Source organism: Syzygium oleosum, unplaced genomic scaffold (genome assembly GCF_021117445.2).
Source record: "Syzygium oleosum isolate NSW1041296 unplaced genomic scaffold, Sole_v2.1 Sole_v2.01, whole genome shotgun sequence".
Taxonomy (NCBI): domain Eukaryota; kingdom Viridiplantae; phylum Streptophyta; class Magnoliopsida; order Myrtales; family Myrtaceae; genus Syzygium; species Syzygium oleosum.
This window is the reverse complement of record NW_026607485.1, coordinates 9,332,184-9,353,093: the sequence shown is the minus strand read 5'-3', so window position 1 is coordinate 9,353,093 and position 20,910 is coordinate 9,332,184. Positions and strand designations below refer to the sequence as shown.

Genomic DNA, 20,910 nt, shown 5'->3' with positions numbered 1-20,910 from the left:
ATGTGTGATCAGAGATGCATGTATGACCGTTCCTACTCTTATGACTGAAGGTTTCCCCAGCTACAAATAGAAAATGAAGTAAAGTTAAATTAAACTCCCCTCGGCCTCAATGATTCTCAAAGCTGAAGGGCGACGACCATTAATAGTGGAATATTAATTAAATAAAAAAAAGAACCTGAACCCGCCCGAACAAAACCCAACCCTAGATTCGGATCAGGTCTCCTTCCGGTTCGGATAACAAGAGAAAAATCGGACATTGTGGACGATTCGGTTCCGAAACACGCCAAAAAAACCCAACCCGAGATTCGGATCAGGTCTCCCTCCCAGCGTCTTGGTGTCTTCGAGGTTCGATCTCTGATTTACTCTTCCTTTTTTTCGTGATTTTCGTCTGTTGAGCATCAAGCAGGCTCAGAGATAAAAGTTCAAAGCGTCTTCAACGACTCCATCGAATTCGATTTTTTACCTGTTTGAGCGTTTAAATTTGCCACGTCAGATGGATGGTGCTGCCTTTCGTGTGCCTAAGTTGGAGGATTGTGTAGACATCGAAATGCTCAGAGTGTTCATTAGTTGTGTTCCATGCAATATTCGATTGGCGGAGGAAAGGTGCGTGAAATTATGAACAGGGGCGTGGTGTGAGAGAACCCCTTCTCTTGGTGGCAACACTCAAGAGATATAAGGTTTCTGCATTATGTGAGGAGAGTGATGTATATAATCTCCTTAGCTTCTTTGCTTTGGGAACTTCCTTATTTGATTGTTGACCGGACAAATTTCGGGTGGTTTTTGGCAGCTGCTTTTAATCGCTATTTTGCTTTGTTCTCCAAGTTGAATGTTGGGTACGGGAGGATTGAGAGTTTTAAGAACTTTTGAGGGTGCTTCATGATCTCTTCAGCTGTGTTAGGTTATCTGCGTCTTCCAGGGAAACTAGAGCTGAGAAAAGTATTTCGTCTTATGTATAAACTTTCCAATTGGGCATCATGCGTTCGTTGTTCTCCTTCTGAGCTTGTTTGAGTCATTTCTAAGATGTTGATGAATTGCAGGGTTTGGATTTTTGCACGACAAGTTTGGGGGTACATGCATAGGGTGGAATCGTGTTGTGCAGATGCTTGAGTTGAGTCGATGTGTATAAAATTTCGATTTTCCTGCCCAGGGAAATGTGTTTGTACTTGGCGTTTGCTAGTTCTTGAATTGTTTCAAGGCGCACTAACTGGAGTTATTTTATATAGAGGTTGGATTCTTCATGGGCGCATGATTATGTGTTTATTTCCTCGCACATGTAGAGCAGTTTTGGAGCCTTTGTACTCTCCAAGTAGCTGAAGCCATATCACATAGGGCAGCAATTTGGAGAACAGAACCCTTCTGTGATGTCAATTGCATTTTGTGTTTTCAAGAAGTTGTGCAGAGTTATAGTTCAGCATGTACAGATGTGCTTGTCGTAACTTTATAATCTCACTTGTTATTGTGGTTTTGTTATCCTGAAAGTTGCAGGACTACAGCTTACATACTTCATAGTGCTTTTCTACTTATTAATGACATTCTTTGGCAGGACTCCATGCCAAAGAATCCTGCCACTTAGGCTAGCTTTTCTAGTTATTTGTCAAGAGGCTGTAAAAGACTACAACTTCCATATTACATTGTGCTTTTTTCATTTGATTGTAGAGGAAAATTGGTCTGGCACATTTTATTTGATTGTAATAATAATTTGCTGGTTTCAAGTGTCACAGACAGAAGGATTGCAAGATGTCTACAATGAGGGATCTTAGTGCCACAAATAGAAGGAGAAGATTCGTTGTGTGGGATCACTTTAAAAGGATTCCTTGTGCAGACAAGAGCATTAGAGGCTGTGCCTATCTCAACTATAGCATCAGAGGCCGCATTTAGCATAGGACGTTGTGTGCTTGACGTGTTTAGTAGCTCCATGACCGCAAGTATGGTGGAGGCTCTTACATGTGCTCAAGGTTGGCTACGATCTGCACCAGTTCCACTTTCGACTGAGGACTTAGAAGAACTCACAAATTTTGAGTTAGGTGAAAAAAAATTTTTATAGAATGTTTACGCCATTCTATATTACAATGGATACTTTAGTTCTGATTTTCATTGTGAATTTAGTGCAGAGTTGTCCACTACGAACATGGAGTCGAACTCGATATTGGTTTCTCTTGACGATTGAAGAAGTTGGAGATTGATGCTCGTCAAACCAATTTCTTATTTTTATTGCGAATTTACTTTCTTCATATTCTGTATCAGGCGTTTAGTAATTGCTGTCTTCTTCATTCCCTACTTGCAGGTTGACCTTAGTTGAGCAAGAAAACCAATGGTGTTTCTGGGTGTGCTTTCTTTTTCTGTCAGTAGTCCTTGGTGCATGTTCAGAGTTTTCTTTTTTAACCTTTCTAAACTGACTAGGGACCGGAATGTTAGAAAAATATCTTCTTAGAGACTCATTCCTTGCTTCTGTTATGGATGGTTGGTAGTTGCATGGAGAGATGGAACCTGATAGTTAGTTCTCTCATGCACGGAAATCTTTGTAGAGTAATCTCACATGCACAGAGAACTTCACATGTTGTGTATTAGGCATTTAGTGATTTTTGTCTTCTTCATTTCCTACTCGCAGGTCTGGTAACACTGCTTACTTGCATATCTCAGTAGCCTTTATCCAGAAATGCCGAGATTATACTTTCTATTTCTGTGCGTGTTCCTCTCTGTAAATTTACCTCCAATAGTGAAATTCCTGTTGTTACATTTTTTTTTTGGTAAGGAAAAAAAAAATGTAATCACAATATTCATTTTTTCAGCCAATACATTCAATGTTCATGTCAATGCTTAGAGTGATACTTTTCATTGTGGGGGAAAACAATTTTTCCACTGTGTGACTGGTAATCCGCTGTGACCTGGAGCCATGAAATGTTCTTCTTGATAATGAAATGACTGCTCATGTAAGTGATTCTGGTTTGGCAAGGCTGGTGTCAAGTTTGGGTAAAGATCATGCGAATCGCTCAATATCAAGGGTACCATATGATATGCAGCTCCAGGTACGATTCCTCATGAATTTTCTTCTAGTGATAATGTGATACAGAGGCAATAGTACTTGTGTTTAATCAGATTGGAAGGCATGGGAGCCGAGCTATCTAGTCGCAGAGACGTGTACAGCTAAGGAATACTCTTGCTTGGGACAAGACCTACCGGCGAATCACTCCGAGATGAATTGAAGCTGCACAAGTATGCTACGATGGCATTGCCTGATTGTGTCCTGGAGTTGTGGACCAAACGATCCTGCAAGAGGTCTCGGAAGAAGTAGAAGATATTTGCAATTCCTATGTCGGCAACTCAGCAGGCAAGCAAGAAAGAATGAACACGAGAGCCGTTGGAGTGAATTTGCTTTCAATCTGAGATGAATGTATCTTGGAACTGAAGTGCATGGAAGCTACTGACATTGATAATGCCAATTCAAGCGTTCCGCATTCACAACTGCAACTCTTCACATCTCAAATTCCACCTTGTGATGAAGTCCTGGAATTCCAGTTTTTGTTTTTCTTTTACTTGAATTTGTCTCCTTTTGGAAAGAAAGTCTTTGCCGAGTGTGCTTGTCAGGCGGTCATCTTATTACAGGTGAATCTTATGTTGATTAGTATTAGTGTCATGCGTAGTATCATCTGTGATTCTGGGCAAAAAACACGTCTGACCACACCTATGATGCTTGGATATGGCGAGGCTCGAGCCTCGCCCAGCTTGCTGGCCACAAGCTGGTGAGGCTCGACCTCGCCGAAATCTGGCGAGCTCGAGCCTCGTCTGTGGCTGGTTGCCGGCCGTTGCCGTGGCCGGCAATCGACCGAAGAAGCAAAGAAAAAAAAAGGAAAAAAAAGAAAAAAGAAAAAATCGATTTTTTTAAAAGGAAAAAAGAAAAATGTGTTTTTTGAAAGAAAATGAGGTGAAGGAAGTTATGGAAAGAGAGGAAAACATTTTCCTCACTTTTGAATGTGTTTTTTCCATTGAAGGAAAATGTTTTTCATAATTATATTTTCCGTGAAATGAACGTCGAAAAATCAAGAAAACATTTTCCTGAAAGTTGGTCCTAAGTATATCTCTGCGCCGGCTGTCTTACGTGACACTACCGGCATCCACGTCAATGATTTCCAGTTAAAATTGACTGAATAGACTTAATTGGCAAAATGTGAAAAATTTTAGGACTTAATTGATAAAATTGAAAAGTTTAGGATTCAATTTTAAAAAATACAAGGGGTTGATGACTTTTTGAACAATTTTGGCAAATTTTACCGGTGAAGATTTTGAAGAGGCCAGAGGGGGCCTGTTTAGTTTACAGCCCAGATGGACCGTTCTTCCGCCGCGTGGTCCCTCCCAGCCACACCCTCTCTCTCTCCCTTATTTCTTTCCCTAATTTGGTTATTCTCTCTTCTTCCTTCTCATCCTCATGTTTTTTTTTTATTTTGTTCCGATGAGAATAGAAAATGCACCTAGGGTGCGTTTGTGTCGATGAAAGAGTTTTTCACAAATTAATTTTCCGAACTTTCACGTGTTTAGTTCGTTAAAAATGGTTAGTTAACACAAAAACATTTACAATCAAATAGAACTCCCACACTTAAAATTAGAAAAACGGATTTCCGTTTCTAAATAGAGGAAATCATTCTCCTTAGCATGTCAAGTTTCTTGACAAACGTTCACTTCTTTACATTTTTCAATACCCATTATTCCAAATGAGATCCAAACATCCGAAAATGTTTTCAGTTGCAATATTTTTAGCTTACCACCAAATGAATGAACAGAAACCATTTTCCTTAAAAATAATTTCCATAGAACGCATTTTCCTTTGTCATGAAGTTTTATGCGAAACAAATACACCATTAATTTGAAAAAATATTGGGTGCTCAACGAGTGTCGGTAGGGTTTACACAGATCCATTCACCATTGCCACATGCACCCTATTACCTGGACCGGCCCAGTCAAGTCGGTTCGAGTTTTCGGGTGCGATCCTAGACCCATTCTTAGGGGTCGAGCTCAATTTTTTGGCTGGAGGCCAAAATATATGACAAGCTCGGAATGGTGCTTCTTGACATAAAATATATAGATTATCAATTTAATTCTGCTTTTGGAGGATATATAGTTAGTTTAATTTTACCAAGTTCATATTCGGACATATTTTTCTTTAAATCGTTCGGTCTAGCGTGATTTTTCCAACTTATGATTATTTATCAAATCTCATAAATGTCTTTTCTTTGGACGATGGAAACGAAAGGCACAATTTCCGCCAAAAATCTGTTCCAAATCAAATCAAATTGACAACGAACAAAGAACATTCGTTGTGTATAAATATAATTAGATAGGAAGTATTGGTTTGTATCTAAACTTGCATCACGAACCAAATTAAATCAAGCCATGCTAATGTATTTCCTGAATGCAGCAATTAGCAAATACATAAAAAAATCTGTTCTAAATCGAGCCAAATTGATAATAAATAAAGGGTTCGTTCGACTAGAGTTGCAATTATCGATTTGCTTCCAGTTTGGATATAATTTTTCAAGACAAAAAAGTATTTGTTTGTATTTGAACTCCATCACAAACCAAATTAAATCAAACCATTCTAATAAAATTTCCTTATTTCCGCATATACATATTATCAACCACCGCCCACAAAAAAGAAACTATATTGTAGCATTCTTTTTTTTTTTTTTTTTTGGTAACCCAGGGAACCCCAGCACGGCCGGCAGCCGGGGAGTAAACCCTGGGGGCAACACGTGCTAGCCACCACACACGTGCCACCGGTTAAGTCACCCTGCGGCGCTCGGGATTCGAACACTCAACCTTTTGCGAGAGGAAGAGTGCGCGTTCCAGCAGCGCCACTCAGGCGGGTGGTATATTGTAGCATTCTTTATAGCTCATGTACTCAAATTTTATTTATCCACATTCTAATTATAAGTTCGACCAAAAAAAACATTCTAATTATAAGCAAATAGATCCGGCCATGACCCTTCTCTCTCTCTCGCTCATCTTGTCAAAACTTGAGCATCAGCTGATAATCCATCCTCCGAGAAATCGAAGATGTCGTCACTCTTGCACAAGGTGTGCACAATGTCCACCATTCTCGGCCTCCTCGACGGTCCCGGTTCAAGCACGAGAACGCGACACTCACCACGCTTGCGACGCTCTCCACCAAGCACGACGAGTCGACCACCAGGCCCTCGTCCATCCGCCCCCTCAGCCTCTCGGCCTTCCCGATCTCCTCGCTGCTGCGCCCCCCAAAGGCCACGGCCATGGCGGCCCACATCACCCTCCCCTCCTCGTCCATCGCCTCCCTCCTCAAGACCAGCTCGAGCAGGACGACCCCAAAGGAGAACAAGTCCATCCTCATGAACACGCCCCGTCGGATAGGTACTCCAAGGCGATGTAGCCCTGGGTGCCCACGATGGGCATGGTGATGGCATTGCAACCCGACTTCGCGAGGCCGAAGTTGGCGATCTTGATGTTGCTGCTCTTGATGTCCTTGTGGACCGTTAGAATATTTAAATATTAATCATGTCTTCATCTAACAACTTAAGTTTTTAGAATAGTTGATAATGATCCCACAAAATCTCACATGTTATGAGAGTCGGGAGGTCTCGAGTTCAAATCAAGCCCCTATATGCATCTATAATTACATATTTTCACGTTTTAGATTTAGACCAAAATCCAACCTATGCGTAAAAGGAAGTGTTGGAATATTTAAATATTAACGCGCACAAAGAGACTGGTCACTGGGGTCATGGGCTTAGCCATCGGGTTTCCATAGGAATTGGGTACCAAGATTGATTGCCGAGGTTCCAGGCCCGCCTTAGGAGACGTAGGCGTGGGCACTAAGGAGTAGCCGGGCCTTAGAACTGGCAGCCATACCCGAGACCCCCATGAATGAGCCAAGGTCCTCAAGGCCGGGCCCGAGATCACGGGACTTCAGTGAACGTACCCCAATCCCCAATGACTAAGCTCGAGTCCATGAGTATGGGTTCGGGACCCCAGCGCCCAAGCCCAAGTCCCCAGCGCTCAAACCTAGAACCGGGAGTTTGTTCTCAAGACTTTTTCTCGAAACATGTATTTCATCATTTTCCTCTAACAAACATAAGAAAATTACTTTCATATTATTTATAAAATACAATTAGAAAATAAATTTTTTAAACATTTCAATAATATTCATTTTTCATAATCGGAGTTTTATGAGGGAAATGCGCACCATTCGGCTAATTAATCGATAACATAGGCGCCTTCCGCGATTTGTCTTCTAGTTCGTATATTCCTCACACAACCGACTTTTAACTAATTAATACTAAACAGCACTAGAGTCTAGACAATAAAACAAAAGTATAATATAATCATCATAAATTCATAATAATACGTGCATCGCGACACAACATGCATGAAAGTAATTCGTACCCAAGAAAAATACTGGTGGAAAATCATGCATCGCGACACAACATGAAAAATACTGGTGGAAAAACTGAGTAGTTCCTACCCAAGCAATCAACCAATCACAACATGCATAAGGAAGATTTAAAAAGCAAAATTCATGGCTACATCACATCAATGCAGGAATGCAAGTGTAGTTTTCCCCGGATCTAATGTTTGATTTCGACCTGATCTTGATATGTGGGGCATAACTGGAATGTTGAAGAAAACCCATCTCGGCTTTTTAGCAAAAACAAAAAATCCATCTCGACTTGCTTTTTTTATAAAAAAAATCTTTTTTGGGTAAACCTAGATTTACTTAAATAAGTAGGCAAACTAATGTAAATGATCTCATTACTCATCGAGTCATGTTCAATTCAGATAGCATACAATGAAAATTTGCACAAATAATTAGAAAAGCTCAAGCACTGACAATTGATTTTTTCCCCTTGTAAGGAAAATCGTAAAGATGCCCGATATCGCAAATTATTAAATTACCATAGAGGATTCATCAAAGACAGAGACGGGATGGAAAAGCCTACTTTCGGTCCTTTACTTAAGATTGAAATTCATTTTAATGATTTAGTCATGAAATATGCATTTCGCCATCATTAATCGGTCAAGTCTATGTAATCGATTTAGCAAGAGTGAAAAATGGTGATCACATTTCAATGGAAAATTACTAAAAAAAGTCATAAATTTATTCTACAATTGCCAATTCAATCATAAACCTTTTAATTTAGTCAATTTAGTCCTAAACCTATTGACGATTTGCCAATGTAATCCTTTCAGTCAATTTTGGCTGGAAATCGCCAACATGAAGTGCGGCCGTCCTACATGGCACGGCCAAAGCTAACGTGGATAATTTGTAATAATGTTTATGAATTTTTTAAAATATTTTTTCCTTTTCTTTTCTTTCCTTTTTCTTTTTTCTTTCTTATTTCCTTTCATCGGTCTACGGCCTTGACGGTGGCTGGGGGAGGTCGCCAACCCCAGGTGAGTGCGCCAGGCTGGATCTAGGCGAGGGTTGCAACACCCTCCCTAGATCTGGGTAGCGTGGCCACGCCTAGACATAGCGAGGGCATCGTGGCCTGTGCCCAGGTCCTGGGCAGCAATCGCCGACCTAATTAATAAAAAAAAGAAAAGGAAAAGGGCAATAAAAGAAAAAAAATAAGAATTTTTTAAAAAATTGCAAATATCGTCCACGTCAGTGCCGATCATATCACATAAAACAGTTGGCATTCACATTGCGATTTTTGGTCAAAATTGACCGGAATGACTAAATTGGTAAATCGTCAAAAGATTTGGGACTAAATTAGCAAAATTGAAAAGTTTAAGAATGAACTGATTTATATTTTTTTTGGTCATTTTTCCCACATTTCATAGTACAGCGATCAAAATGACTTTCTCATTCAAAGCGTATGGAACAAAGATGGCACACCTCAAGTCTAATAAACGGAGACCTAAATAAAGAAATAAAGTGAAACCAACAAAATATACATCAGGAAACTAAAAGCACGATTTTTGTAATCCACGGCAATGGTTTTCTTTTTCTTTTCTCTTTTTCCTCTTGCGAAGCATTTGCTTAATGCTTTAAATCTGGTTCTTGAGAGAGACTTCTTCACCAATCCCGACGCCTTCGATCGGCGGCCGGCGGGCTCGACCCTTCGCTTGCCGTACCCGTCGTGTGCCATGATTATCCCATTGCACAGAGAAAAAGGGAGAGACCGATGCTTATGTACGACCTTAGCTTGACATGTCTGAAGAATTAGTGAAGTAGACGGCATTCAATCTCGGCGGCGATAGGAAGAGGCTTCTCGTACCGCACGTGCATTCACGGGCCCAGATCTCCCTCGAAGCTGGGCCTTGCTCTGGCGAAACTTCTGGTCTGTCAGTCTGGAGATGTCTCGGGACAAGCCCGTGACTGTTGCTGCTTGACCGGTTTGGAAAAGTAGCACCGATATCACAAGGCTATTAGTGCTAAGTTATTAAATCTCCGTTTAACTTCCAATTTTTACATAAAACAAAATTCAAAATGGATGTTTAGCGCTCAAACTTTCACCAAACAGTCGGATTTTATTAGGACGATTGCGTCATCGGCCATGCACAGACACGAACACACAGGGGAAGAACGCTGTCGAATTCCTTTTATGTAGGCCGGGCCTACAAATCTAGCCCATCATCGAAGCTAGGCTCGATTTGTTCTACACGGCCCACCATCGGTGCTCTAAGCCAAACCCAAATCCTGACCGTCCATCATGCGTGCTCCAGTTTCAGCGTCCGGCTTCTACGCCAACCATCTTCTCCCTTTTTTCACCATGTCCACCAACATCCAACACCAAATTCTGACCGTCCATTTCTCTCTTAATAAAGTATTGAGCAATGCTCGTAGAACGGTGCCGTTATTGATTGAAAACGACGGTCCACTTTCACCCATCACCTTTCACTTCAAGAGGAACCGGCATGACCGGTGAGAAAATTATCCAAAAAGTCATAAATTTATTATATTTTTGCCAATTCAATCTTAAATTTTTTCAATTTTATCAATTAAGTCATAAACATTTTCACGTTTTGTCAATTGAGTCTACTTAATCAATTTTAACAGGAAATTACTAATATGAATACGGACTGTACTACAAGGTACGACGTGTTCGTAACGCATCAAGGAACCCAATATGTTTTGGGCTCCTTGATGCGTTGATGTTCCTTAACGTGGGTTGGAGGGTGTTTTGGCTGGATTCAAAAAAGTTGAAAAAACCAGGGTACTCAGAAAACCACCAAGTTAACAGACCACATGAGCCGAGCCAACCACAAAAAACCTCTCCAACTCATACCGTTGAACCCAGCCAAAAGAAAAACTTTTTTAAATTCACCAGTGATTTTTTTAACCTTTTTAAATTCATACCGTTTGTTGATGGGCTGTTAAAATGCAGGAACCGTTTGAGTTTTGATAACCTTTTGACGTCAAAAGGTTCCTGCACATCACATCAACAAACAACAATGGATTTAAAAAGGTTAAAAAAACCACTGGGGCTCAAGTATTTAACTCCCTTCGCTCTCTCTCGCTCTCTATCCCCCCAGAGTGTGTTTCAGATCTCTGTCCAAACACCCGAAGACGGAAAAAAGAATGGCGTTTCAAATGGGGAGAACGGCCAGCGGCCGCGAGTACAAGGTCAAGGACATGTCGCAGGCCGACTTTGGCCGCCTCGAGATCGAGCTCGCGGAGGTCCAAATGCCCGCCCTCATGTCCTGCCGCTCCGTGTTCGGCCCCTCGCAGCCCTTCAAGGGCGCGAGAATCACCGGCTCCCTCCACATGACCGTCCAGACCGCCGTCCTCATCGAGACCCTCACCGCCCTCGGCGCCGAGGTCCGCTGGTGTCCGGGCAACATCTTCTCCACCCAGGACCACGCGGCGGCCGCCATCGCCCGCGACTCCGCTGCCGTCTTCGCCTGGAAGGGCGAGACCCCCCAGGAGTACTGGTGGTGCATCGAGCAGGCCCTCGACTGGGGACCCGGCGGTGGCCCCGACCTCATCGTCGACGACGGGGGCAACGCCACCCTCCTTATCCACGAGGGCGTCAAGGCGGAGGAGGCCTACCAGAACACCGGGAGGCTCCCCGACCCAGCGTCCACGGACAACGCCGAGTTCCAGATCGTGCTGACCGTAATCAGGGACGGGATGAAGACCGATCCGAAGAGGTATCACAAGATGATGGATAGACTCGTCGGAGTCTCCGAGGCGACCACCACTGCTGTCGAGAGGTTGTACCGGATGCAGGCCAATGGGACTCTCTTATTCCCTGCAATTAATGTCAACGACTCTGTCACCCAAAGCAAGGTACTAAAAACGAATCTGATCGCTCCAGTTATATGATTGAGTAGAGTCACGAGTAGCTCTATTTATTTCTTTCTTGGAACAGTGCTCTTGCATGAAACAGTTTCAAAACTTGTGCGGTTGCCGCCCCTCTGGGCCTGACGGTCTAATGATGGCCACCGACGTCGAGATCGCTGGAAAAGTTGCCGTGGTCTGTGGATATGGAGACGTGGGCAAGGACCGTGCTGCTGCTCTCAAGCAGGCTGGTGCTCGTGTCATTGTGACCGAGACCAATCCCATCCGCGCTCTCCAAGCTGTCCATGAAGGTATCCAGGTCCTAACCCTCGAGGATGTTGTCTCCGAGGCCGACATCTTTGTCGTCACCACCGGCGCCAGTGAGGGCATCATCACGGTCCACCACATGAGGAAGATGAAGAACAACGCCATCGTCTGCAACGTCGGTCGCTTCAATAACGCGATCGACATGCCGGGCCTGGAGAACTTCCCGGGCGTGAAGAGCTTCACCACCAATCCCCAAACGGACAGGTGGGTCTTCCTCGACACCGAGTCGGGCATCATCGTGTTGGCGGAGGGACGCCTCGTGAACTTGGGTCGCGCCGCCAGCCACCCCAACTTGGCGACGTCCTGCTCCTTCACGAACCACGCGATCGCGCAGCTCGAGCTGTGGATGGAAAGGGACACCGGCAAGTATGAGAAGAAGGTCTACGTCTTGCCCAAGCATCTGGACGAGAAGGTGGCGGCTCTTCACCTCGGCAAGCTCGGCGCTAAGCTCACCGAACTTAGCAAGGAGCATGCCGACTGAAAGTGTCCCCGTTCAGGGTTTAAAGGTGGGCCGTGGATGAAGTTTGGTAGAAGGCTTGTAGAATAAAAATATATATAATGTATAATAAGAGAATATGGATGACTTGGTCCTTCTCTTATGACTGAAGGTTTCCCCAGCTATAAATAGAAAATGAAAGTAAAATAAACTCCCCTCGGCCTCAATGATTCTCAAAACTGAAGGGCGACGACTATTATTAGTGGAATATTAATTAATTAAATAAAAAGAACCTGAACCCGACCGAACAAAACCCGACCCGAGATTCGGATCAGGTCTCCTTCCGGATCGGATAATTAGAGAAAAATCGGACATTGTGGACCATTCGGTTCCGAAACACGCCAAAAAAATCTGACCCGAGATTCGGATCAGGTCTCCCTCCCAGCGTCTTCAAGGTTCGATCTCTGATTCCCTCTTCCTCTTTTTTGCGATTTTCGTCAGTTGAGCATCAAGCACGCTCAGAGATAAAAGTTCAAAGCGTCTTCAAAGACTCCATATAATTCGATTTTTTACCTGTTTGAACGTTTAAATTTGCCACGTCAGATGGATGGTGCTGCCTTTCGTGTGCCTAAGTTGTAGGTAGGATTGTGTAGACATCGAAATGCTCATAGTGTTCATTAGTTGTGTTCCATGCAATATTCGATTGGCAGAGGAAAGGTGCGTGAAATCATGAACAGGGGCGTGGTGTAAGAGAACCCCTTCTCTTGGTGGCAACACCCGGAGATATAAGGTTTCTGCATTATATGAGGAGAGTGATGTATATAATCTCCTTTAGCTTCTTTGCTTTGGGAACTTCCTTATTTGATTGCCGACCGGACAAATTTCGGGTGGTTTTTGGCAACCGCTTTTAATCGCTATTTTGCTTTGTTCTCCAAGTTGAATGTTGGGTACGGGAGGATTGAGAGTTTCAAGAACTTTCGAGGGTGCTTCATGATCTCTTCAGCTGTGTTAGGTTATCTGCGTCTTCCAGGGAAACTAGAGCTGAGAAAAGCATTTCGTCCTTATGTATAAACTTTCAAATCGGGCATCATGCGTTCGTTGTTCTCCTTCTGAGCTCGTTTGAGTCATTTCTAAGATGTTGATGAATTGCGGGGTTTGAATTTTTGCACGACAAGTTTGGGGGTGCGTGCATAGGGTGAAATCGTGTCGTGTAGATGCTTGAGTTCTTGCCCAGGGAAATGTGTCCGTACTTGGCGTTTACTAGTTCTTGAATTTATTCAAGGTGCGCTAACTGGAGTGAGTTTGATTCTTCATGCGTGCACGTTTATGTGTTTATTTGCTCGCGCATGTAGAGCAGTTTGGAGCCTTTGTGCCCTCTAAGTAGCTGAATACTACCATATCACGTAGGGCAGCAATTTGGAGAGCAGAACCCTTTTGTAATGTCAATTGTATACGGTGTTTTCAAGAAGTTCTGGAGAGTCATAGGAGAGAGGTCTTGTTTTCGAGAAGTATTGCAGAGTTATAGTTCAGCATGTACAGATGTGCTTGTCGTAAGTTTATAATCTCACTAGTTATTGTGGTTTTGTTATCCTGAAAGTTGCGGGACTACAGCTTACATACTACATAGTGCTTTTCTAGTTATTTATGACGTTATCTGGGCACTCCATGCCAAAGAATCCTGCCACTTGGGCTGTAGAAGGCTACAGCTTCCATATTACATTGTGCTTGTTTTATTTGATTGTAGAGGAAAATTGGTCTGGCTTATTTTATCTTATTCTAATAATAATTTGCAGGTTTCAAGTGTCATAGATAGAAAGGATTGCAAAATGTCTACGATGAGGGATCTTAGTGCCACAAATAGAAGGAGGAGATCCACTGTGTGGGATCACTCTGAAAGGATTTCTTGTGCAAACAAGAGCATTAGAGGTTGTGCCCGTCTCGACTATAGCATCAGAGGCCGCTATCAGCATAGGAGGTTGCGTGCTTGACGTGTTTTGTTGTTCCTTGACCCCAAGTATGATGGAGGCTCTTATATGTGCTCAAAATTTTTGAGCTCTTCTATAAGAGTTGTCAACTATGACCCTGGAGCCCAAATCAATAATGGTTTCTCTTGATGATTGACGAAGTTGGAGCCTTTTAAACCAAATTTTTATTTTTATTGCATATTCACTTCTTCATATTTTGTATTAGGTGTTTAGTGATTGTTATCTTCTTCATTTCCTGCTTTTAGGTTGACCTTAGTTGAGCAAGAAAACCAATGGTGTTTCTGGGTGTGCTCTGTTTTTTTTAGTAGTCCTTGGTGCGTGTTCAGAGTTTTCTTTTTTTACGTCTCAAAATTGACTGGGGACTGGAATGTTTGAAAAATATCTTCTTGGAGACTCGTTCCTTGCTTCTGTTATAGATTGTAGGTAGTTGCATGGAGACATGGAACCTTATAGTGAGTTCCCTCATGCACGGAAATCTTTGTAGTGTTGTACTGTAATCTCACATGCACAGAGAACTTCACATTTTATGTATCAGGCATGTAGTGATTGTTGTCTTCTTCATTTCCTACTTGCAGGTCTAGTAACACTGCTTACTTGTGTATCTCAGTAGCCTTCACCAGAAATGTCTAGATTATACTACTTATTTCTCTGCGTGGTTGATTACTCTCTTCTTGTTCCTCTCTGTATATTTACTATCCAATGTTCATGTTCGCAGCCAGTACATCCAATGTTCATATGCATAGAGTGAAAATGTCTCCACGTTAATCTACATTACTTTTCAACATGGGGGTAAACCGTTTTTCCACTGCGTGATCCGCTGTGACCTGGAGCCAAGCAATGTTCTTCTCGATAATGAAATGACTGCTCACGTAAGTGATTCTGGTTTGGCAAGGCTGGTGTCGAGGTTGGGTAAAGATCATGCGAATTAATGTAGCTCTCTCGGTATTGAGGGTACCACAGGACATCAGCTCCAGGTACGATTCATCATGAATTTGCTTCTAGTGATATTATGATATTGAGCATACAGAGGGCGATAATACTTGTGTTTAATCAGAATGGCAGGCATGGGAGCCGAGCTATCTAGTCTCAGAGACGTGTACAGCTAAGGAATGCTCTTGCTCTGGAGAAGACCTACCAGCGAATCATTCCGAGATGAATTGAAGCTGCACAAGCATGCTAAGATGGCATTGCCTTACTGCATCCTAGAGTTGTGGACCGAATGACCCTGCAAGAGGTCCTGGAAGAAGTAGAAGACATTTGCAATTCCTATGTCGGCAACTCAGCAAGCAAGCAAAAATCGAATCTTTGCTCACCGTACTTAAAGTTGGAGAGGCATGCTCAGAAGAATCACCTCGAGAAAGAATGAACACGAGAGCCGTGGTACTGAATTTGCTTTCAATCTGAGATGAATGTATCTTGGAACTGAAGTGCAAGGTAGCTCCTGACATGGATAATGCCAATTTAAGTGTTCCTCATTCACAACTGCTACTCTTCACATCCCAAATTCCACCATGTGATGAAGTCCTGGGATTCTTCAGGAGAATTTTTTAACTTAAATTTGTCTCCTTTTGGAAAGAAAGTCTTTGCTGAGTGTGCTTGTCAGGTGGATCATCTTGTTACAAGCGAATCTTATGTTGATTAGTATTAGCATCATGTGTAGTATCATCTGCTTTTGGAGGATCTATAGTTAGTATAATTTTACCGAGTTCCTATCCGACATATTTTTCGTTAAATCGTTTGGATTTTTCGGAATGGCGATTTTCCAACTTGTGATTATTTATCAAATCACATGAATGTTTTTTCTTTGGACTATAGAGACGAACGGCGCAATTTCCACCAAAAATCTGTTCTAAATCGAATCAAATTGACAACAAACAAAGAACATTCGTTGTGTATAAATATAATTAGTTAGGAAGTATCGGTTTGTATCTAAACTGCACCACACGAACCAAATTAAATCAAGCCATGCTAATAATATTTCCCGAATACAGCAAATTACACATTATCACCCCGAAAAACTAGTGCTGCTTTACAATAGCCTCTTATAGTAACATTCATTATAGCTCATTTGCTCAATTTTTATTTATCCACATTCCAATTATAAGCAAGTAGATCCGACCATGACCTCAGTCTCACTCTCTCTCTCCCTCCCTCATCTTGCCACAACTTGGGCGTCGGTTGACAGTCCATCCTCGGAGATATCGAAGATGTCGTCGCTCTTGCACAGGGCGTACACTATGTCCACCATGCTCGGCCTCCTCGACGGGTCCCGGTTCAAGCACGAGACCGCGACGCTCATCACGCTCGCGACGCTCTCCACCGAGCACGACGTGTCGGCCGCCAGGCCGTCGTCCATCCACCCCCTCAGCCTCTCGTCCTTCCCGATCTCCTCGCTGCTGCGCCCCCCGAAGGCCCCGGCTGCGGAGGCCCACAGGACCCTCCCCTCCTCGTCCATTGCCTCCCTCCCCGAGACCAGCTCGAGCAGGACGACCCCGAAGGAGAACACGTCCATCCTCGTGGACACGACCCCGTCGGACAGGTACTCGGGGGCGATGTACCCCTGGGTGCCCACGATGTGCATGGTGATGGCGTTGCAGCCCGACTTCGCAAGGCCGAAGTTGGCGATCTTGGCCCGCATGTTGGAGTCGAGCAGGATGTTGCTGCTCTTGATGTCCTTGTGGACGACCCGCGGGCGGGTGTGCTCGTGGATGTACTGGAGGCCGTTGGCCACGTCGATCGCGATGCGCAGCCGGGTCTTCCAGTTCAGCCGCCCCCGGTGGCCGGCCTCGTGGAGCCACGAGTGGAGCGACCCGCTCGGGACGAACTCGTAGATGAGGTAGCAGCTGGCGTCCTCCGGGTCGATGCAGAAGCCCTCTAGCCTCACCAGATTGCCATGGTTCACCTTCAAAAACACAAAATAGAGGGTACGATTATAGTGAGAATCATCGTTTCAATTAGATCTCTTAAAAAGAATGGTCAATAGGAAATCTTATCATAATCAATGAAAAACCTACACACAAATTTAAAATTATGATTTCCTCTCTAAATAATTTTCAATCCTGGCGCTCAAACTAAGGAACTATGCTTGGGTCGAGGAGATGGGGTCCCAATCTCGGCTAGGCCCGGGTCCGGAGACCTAGGACCGGCCACTGGGGTCACGGATCGACCGTCGGGGTCTCAGGCACGGGAATTGGGGCCGAGCGTGAGCGGCACTCATTCCCATGTCCCCAGCGGTTGCGCTCGAGACACCGCCGGCGAATGTGCCCCGGTCCCTAGTGGCCAAGCTCGGGCCTAGGACCCCGATGCTCAGGCCCAAGTCACCGGCGTTCGAGCTCGAGATAAAATCACTTTCATATTTTATCTAAAGTAACTACAAGATAAGCTTTTCTTTTTAAATACTTTCAGTAAAGATTATTTTAGCACCATTCGACTCATTAATAAAAGCGCCTACCAAAATTTGTCTTCTAGTTCAATTATTCCTCAGACAGCCTACCTTAACTATTTGGGAATATTATACAGCTCTATAGTCTTAAGACAATAAAACAAAAGTATAATATAATCATCATAATCATACATGCATCGCGACAATAAGAGCCATCGGATTTTTATTAAGTGGGAAAATTGAGTAGATTCGTGCCGAAGCAATCAGCCAACCACCACATGCATAAGGAAGATTTTATTAGATAAATTTCTTGGCTAAAGCACAAAATATGTATAAACAAAAAAGGGTAGGCAAAATATGTAAACAATTATAAGTCATCGAGTCATGTTCAATTCAGACAGCACAAAATGAAAATTTGGACAAATACTTGAAAAAGCTCGAGAAAGGACAATAAGGAAAATTGGAAAAACCCCCGATCTTGTAAATTATATCATTATCTTTCGGTCCTTTACTCACCATCGAAATTCATATTAATCCTTGCGCTTCGACGTTCTTTTTTTCTTTTTCGCAATTTAGTCATGAAATATGAATTTCGACATTTCATAGTACAGTGATGAAAATGACTTTTCAATTAAAGTACATAGACGAAAGAGCATATTTAATTAAGGAAAACCTCAACTCACCTAAACCAACGTAAAGAATTGAGAAATCGCATTAATTTATTTCAAAAATAAAAAAAAAGAGCAATAAGTCCGCTGATAATCAATTTTGTAGTATGGTCGTTTTAATAATGGAGTCGCTGTCTGTACTGTCACTATATGCACGAGCTGTATAAAATTTTTTTCCCTTTTTAAAAAAAATTATTCCAATACATATCCTTTTGGACAAAATCAAATTAATGAATAATAAATGAAATCAAAGGCAAAGCCGCATGTGAGTGCATGTGCAGTCCTTCCCACTTGGTCTTTCCAGTGATATCACCATCCAAGAACAACACTGGTCACTTCTTTATTGCACATAATGATAAAAAAATTATAATTAAGAAAAGATTAAACTTTAATCAGATTCCAAAGGCATAATTAATTACACCACCCGCCAACATAATTTGACCCGACCCTCGCAATTAGACGAGCATTGCATTTTTCCAAACGAAAAACATAAGCACTCGGGAAAATATTACTTATATATATTTAAAAAAAAGGAGAAAATGAGTCCATAAAATAGTCAAATATCCTCCAAGATTTTCAAGATTTCATCATTTTGATTAACTAATTTGGTGCGTTAAGGAGAGTCGTTAACAGTGTCGTGTCGATAAAGTCACGCCCACCACCCACTTGAAGACTTTGCCTCCGGATTACGCCGTTTGAAAGGTCAATGGCTGTCGTTTTTAAATGCCTCTGCAATTCTTGGATTTCTTTCCTCTTTTATTTATTTTTTAGAATGCAACACAAAAATAGCTTCCATGAGAAAATTTAGATTTTTTACATAGCTTTTTAAGATTATTTGAACAGAATAAAAATACCCACTTAAATCCTTGAAGATTTTGGAAAAACAATAAAAAAGAATTTATCAACTCTGTTTTTGTTGTCTAACTTACAAAAAAAAGGAAAGATTCAGGATGTTCAGAAAGTACTTAAATTGAACTATTGTGTTGCATTGTACAGTAAAATCAGAACCCGGACAAACAATATTACTTCCTAGTGATCTGATCACTAATCTCGGCAAAAAAAGAAGAAGATAAAATCGGGTCTACCATGTTTCATTAAATGAGTCAATATAAGCCGCAACCATTAATTAGACCGATATTCGCCATTTTCTTAGTAGATTACCCGAAAATTAATCTCGTTATGTACGCATTAAACCCCCCCAAAACCACCCGTTTTATTAACCATGTCATGTAATTTAGCGCAATTTTAACGTAAACATAACTCATTCCAAAGTGCACAAACAAAGATAACATGTGAGAAATTGGCAATACTGTGAGCAAACCCAGAGGATCAAATCAATTTGTGAAGAGATTAAACTGAGGCATCAGCGACGGAAGAAACCCGCTTACCTTCTGCAGAATCTTGAGCTCCTCGTAGGCATTCCACTTCATCTTCTTGATCGCGAACACCTCCCCGTCCACGCACCCCTTGTACACCGACCCCTGGATCAGGCACTTGGAGCTGAACCCCTCCGTCGCCTCCTTCAGCTCGTCGATCCCGAACACCCTGTACTTGTCCAGGCAGTCCGTCACGTCGGCCATCAGGTTCACCTCCATCTCGCTCGACCTCTTCTCGCCGTACGCCTTCCGCTTCTCCCCGTCTCCCTCCAGGCCGCCCGCCCCCCGCTTCTTGCTCGTGCTCTCTCGGTGGACCCAGAGCAAGATCCCCAAGATCAAGAGAGCCCCAAGAACTCCGACCCCGATCGCCAGCCCCACGATGACCCCTGTTCGTTCCTTCTTCGCGGATGGCGCGGGGGCGGGGGCGGTGGCGGTGACGATGGGTTGGGTCAGATTCGGGAGCTTAGAGACGGGCACGAAGAGGGTCTCGGTGGTTTTGGTATCCTGGCCATTGATGCCCGCTATGCTCTGTTCTTGGACCCCGAATCTGGAAGCGACGCTCGAGAGGTTGTCGCCGGGCTGAAGCACGTAGGAGACCAGGTACTTGACCCCAGCCCCCGACTGGGTCTCGTTGGGGCACTTGCAGAAGATCGGGAACACCACGTCGACCCCGATGGTCAGGTTCGTGGGGACCAAGGCGGGGTTCACGACCTCGACCGACTGGTACGAGGTGAGGTTTTCGAAAGGCTCGGTGGAGACGCGGTAGAAGGTGTCGCCGGCGCGGATGGTGTAGGTGATGTTGGCGTAGGAGATGTTGGTGCCGTTGCTGGTGGGGTTGCAGGAGCAAGTCAGGGGGACGAGCAGAGGCTGGTCGGCGACGAGGGGCGCGGACACGGCGGAGGACGAGATGTTGCTGGGGTCGGCGATCATGAGGCGGCTGACGCCGAAGAGGTCGCCGATGGAGGCGAGGTCGGTGTAGTTCGTGGCGAGGCTGCCCCGGTAGAAGGCGTAGGCCTGGCACGGGTAGCCGGTCCGGTTCGCCAGGCAGCCGTAGCCGGTGGTGTTGGGCTGGGCGTGCGAGCGGCGAAGGAAGAGGACGAGGAAGAAGAAGAAGGAGAGGAGGAGGTGGAGGAGGAGGACGGAGGACTGGTGGAGTTTGGTCCTCATTTTCCTTCTTCGTTTTGGATGCTTTTCGGTCACGTTTGTGAGGAGGGGTTTTATATACGCACGAGAATTCTTCTTTGATTTTTTTAAGGTTTTCTTTGATCCATCATAAGTCAAGCGACCTAATTTCAAATTACTAGATCATGCGCTCGATCATATCTCAAATGATATCAAGATTATGTGCGCATCATATGTTCACTCGGTTATGCAAAGCTCGACATTTTTCGGAGTTTTAATTTCTTGGGTTCAGACCCGCGGAGGTAAGGCGTTTTCGTTGAGGTCGAGGTGAAATTAAAAAATCCGATTCATATAAGTTGGTGC

The 20,910-nt window shown here is 43.6% G+C and overlaps 2 protein-coding genes and 2 long non-coding RNA genes across 11 annotated transcripts; 3 read left to right on the top strand and 1 right to left on the bottom strand.

Moving 5' to 3' along the window:
* Positions 1–357: 357 nt before the first annotated feature.
* On the top strand, positions 358–3,628 carry LOC115677674 (uncharacterized). 6 transcript variants are annotated; one of them, XR_008816058.1, is made up of 4 exons: positions 358–2,019; positions 2,107–2,682; positions 2,790–3,026; positions 3,097–3,628. It is a non-coding gene; the product is annotated as an uncharacterized LOC115677674 (long non-coding RNA). The 6 variants fall into 6 exon arrangements; XR_008816065.1 differs by having other exon boundaries at positions 359–2,019; positions 2,790–2,870; positions 2,954–3,628; XR_004005293.2 differs by having other exon boundaries at positions 359–2,019; positions 2,112–2,682; positions 2,790–3,628.
* Positions 3,629–10,549: 6,921 nt separating this feature from the next.
* Positions 10,550–12,059, top strand: LOC115677668 (adenosylhomocysteinase-like). Of its 2 annotated transcripts, XM_056309492.1 has the most exons (3): positions 10,550–10,861; positions 10,997–11,260; positions 11,361–12,059. In XM_056309492.1, the coding sequence occupies exons 1-3, from the start codon at positions 10,550–10,552 to the stop codon at positions 12,057–12,059; spliced, it is 1,275 nt and encodes a 424-aa protein (XP_056165467.1). The 2 variants fall into 2 exon arrangements, with proteins under 2 accessions (XP_056165467.1, XP_056165464.1); XM_056309489.1 differs by having other exon boundaries at positions 10,550–11,260.
* A 252-nt stretch (positions 12,060–12,311) lies between these two features.
* LOC115677673 (uncharacterized) lies at positions 12,312–15,478 on the top strand. Of its 2 annotated transcripts, XR_008816084.1 has the most exons (4): positions 12,312–13,296; positions 13,808–13,940; positions 14,715–14,973; positions 15,054–15,478. It is a non-coding gene; the product is annotated as an uncharacterized LOC115677673 (long non-coding RNA). The 2 variants fall into 2 exon arrangements; XR_008816076.1 differs by having other exon boundaries at positions 13,808–14,973.
* A 466-nt stretch (positions 15,479–15,944) lies between these two features.
* LOC115677667 (serine/threonine receptor-like kinase NFP) lies at positions 15,945–20,639 on the bottom strand. The gene is made up of 2 exons (XM_030600850.2): positions 19,438–20,639; positions 15,945–16,901 (listed from the first exon to the last, which is right to left on the bottom strand). Exons 1-2 carry the CDS (start codon positions 20,590–20,592, stop codon positions 16,152–16,154), a joined length of 1,905 nt encoding a protein of 634 aa, XP_030456710.1. The 5' UTR covers positions 20,593–20,639; the 3' UTR covers positions 15,945–16,151.
* Positions 20,640–20,910: the final 271 nt, after the last annotated feature.

Excerpts from the sequence above, each read along its gene's own strand:
- LOC115677667 (XM_030600850.2), bottom strand. The coding sequence starts at position 20,592 with ATGAGGACCAAACTCCACCAGTCCTCCGTCCTCCTCCTCCACCTCCTC. Across the intron at positions 16,902-19,437 it reads AGCTCAAGATTCTGCAGAAG|GTGAACCATGGCAATCTGGT; the intron begins GTAAGCGGGTTT and ends GTGTTTTTGAAG.
- LOC115677668 (XM_056309489.1), top strand. The coding sequence starts at position 10,550 with ATGGCGTTTCAAATGGGGAGAACGGCCAGCGGCCGCGAGTACAAGGTC. Across the intron at positions 11,261-11,360 it reads ACTCTGTCACCCAAAGCAAG|TTTCAAAACTTGTGCGGTTG; the intron begins GTACTAAAAACG and ends TGCATGAAACAG.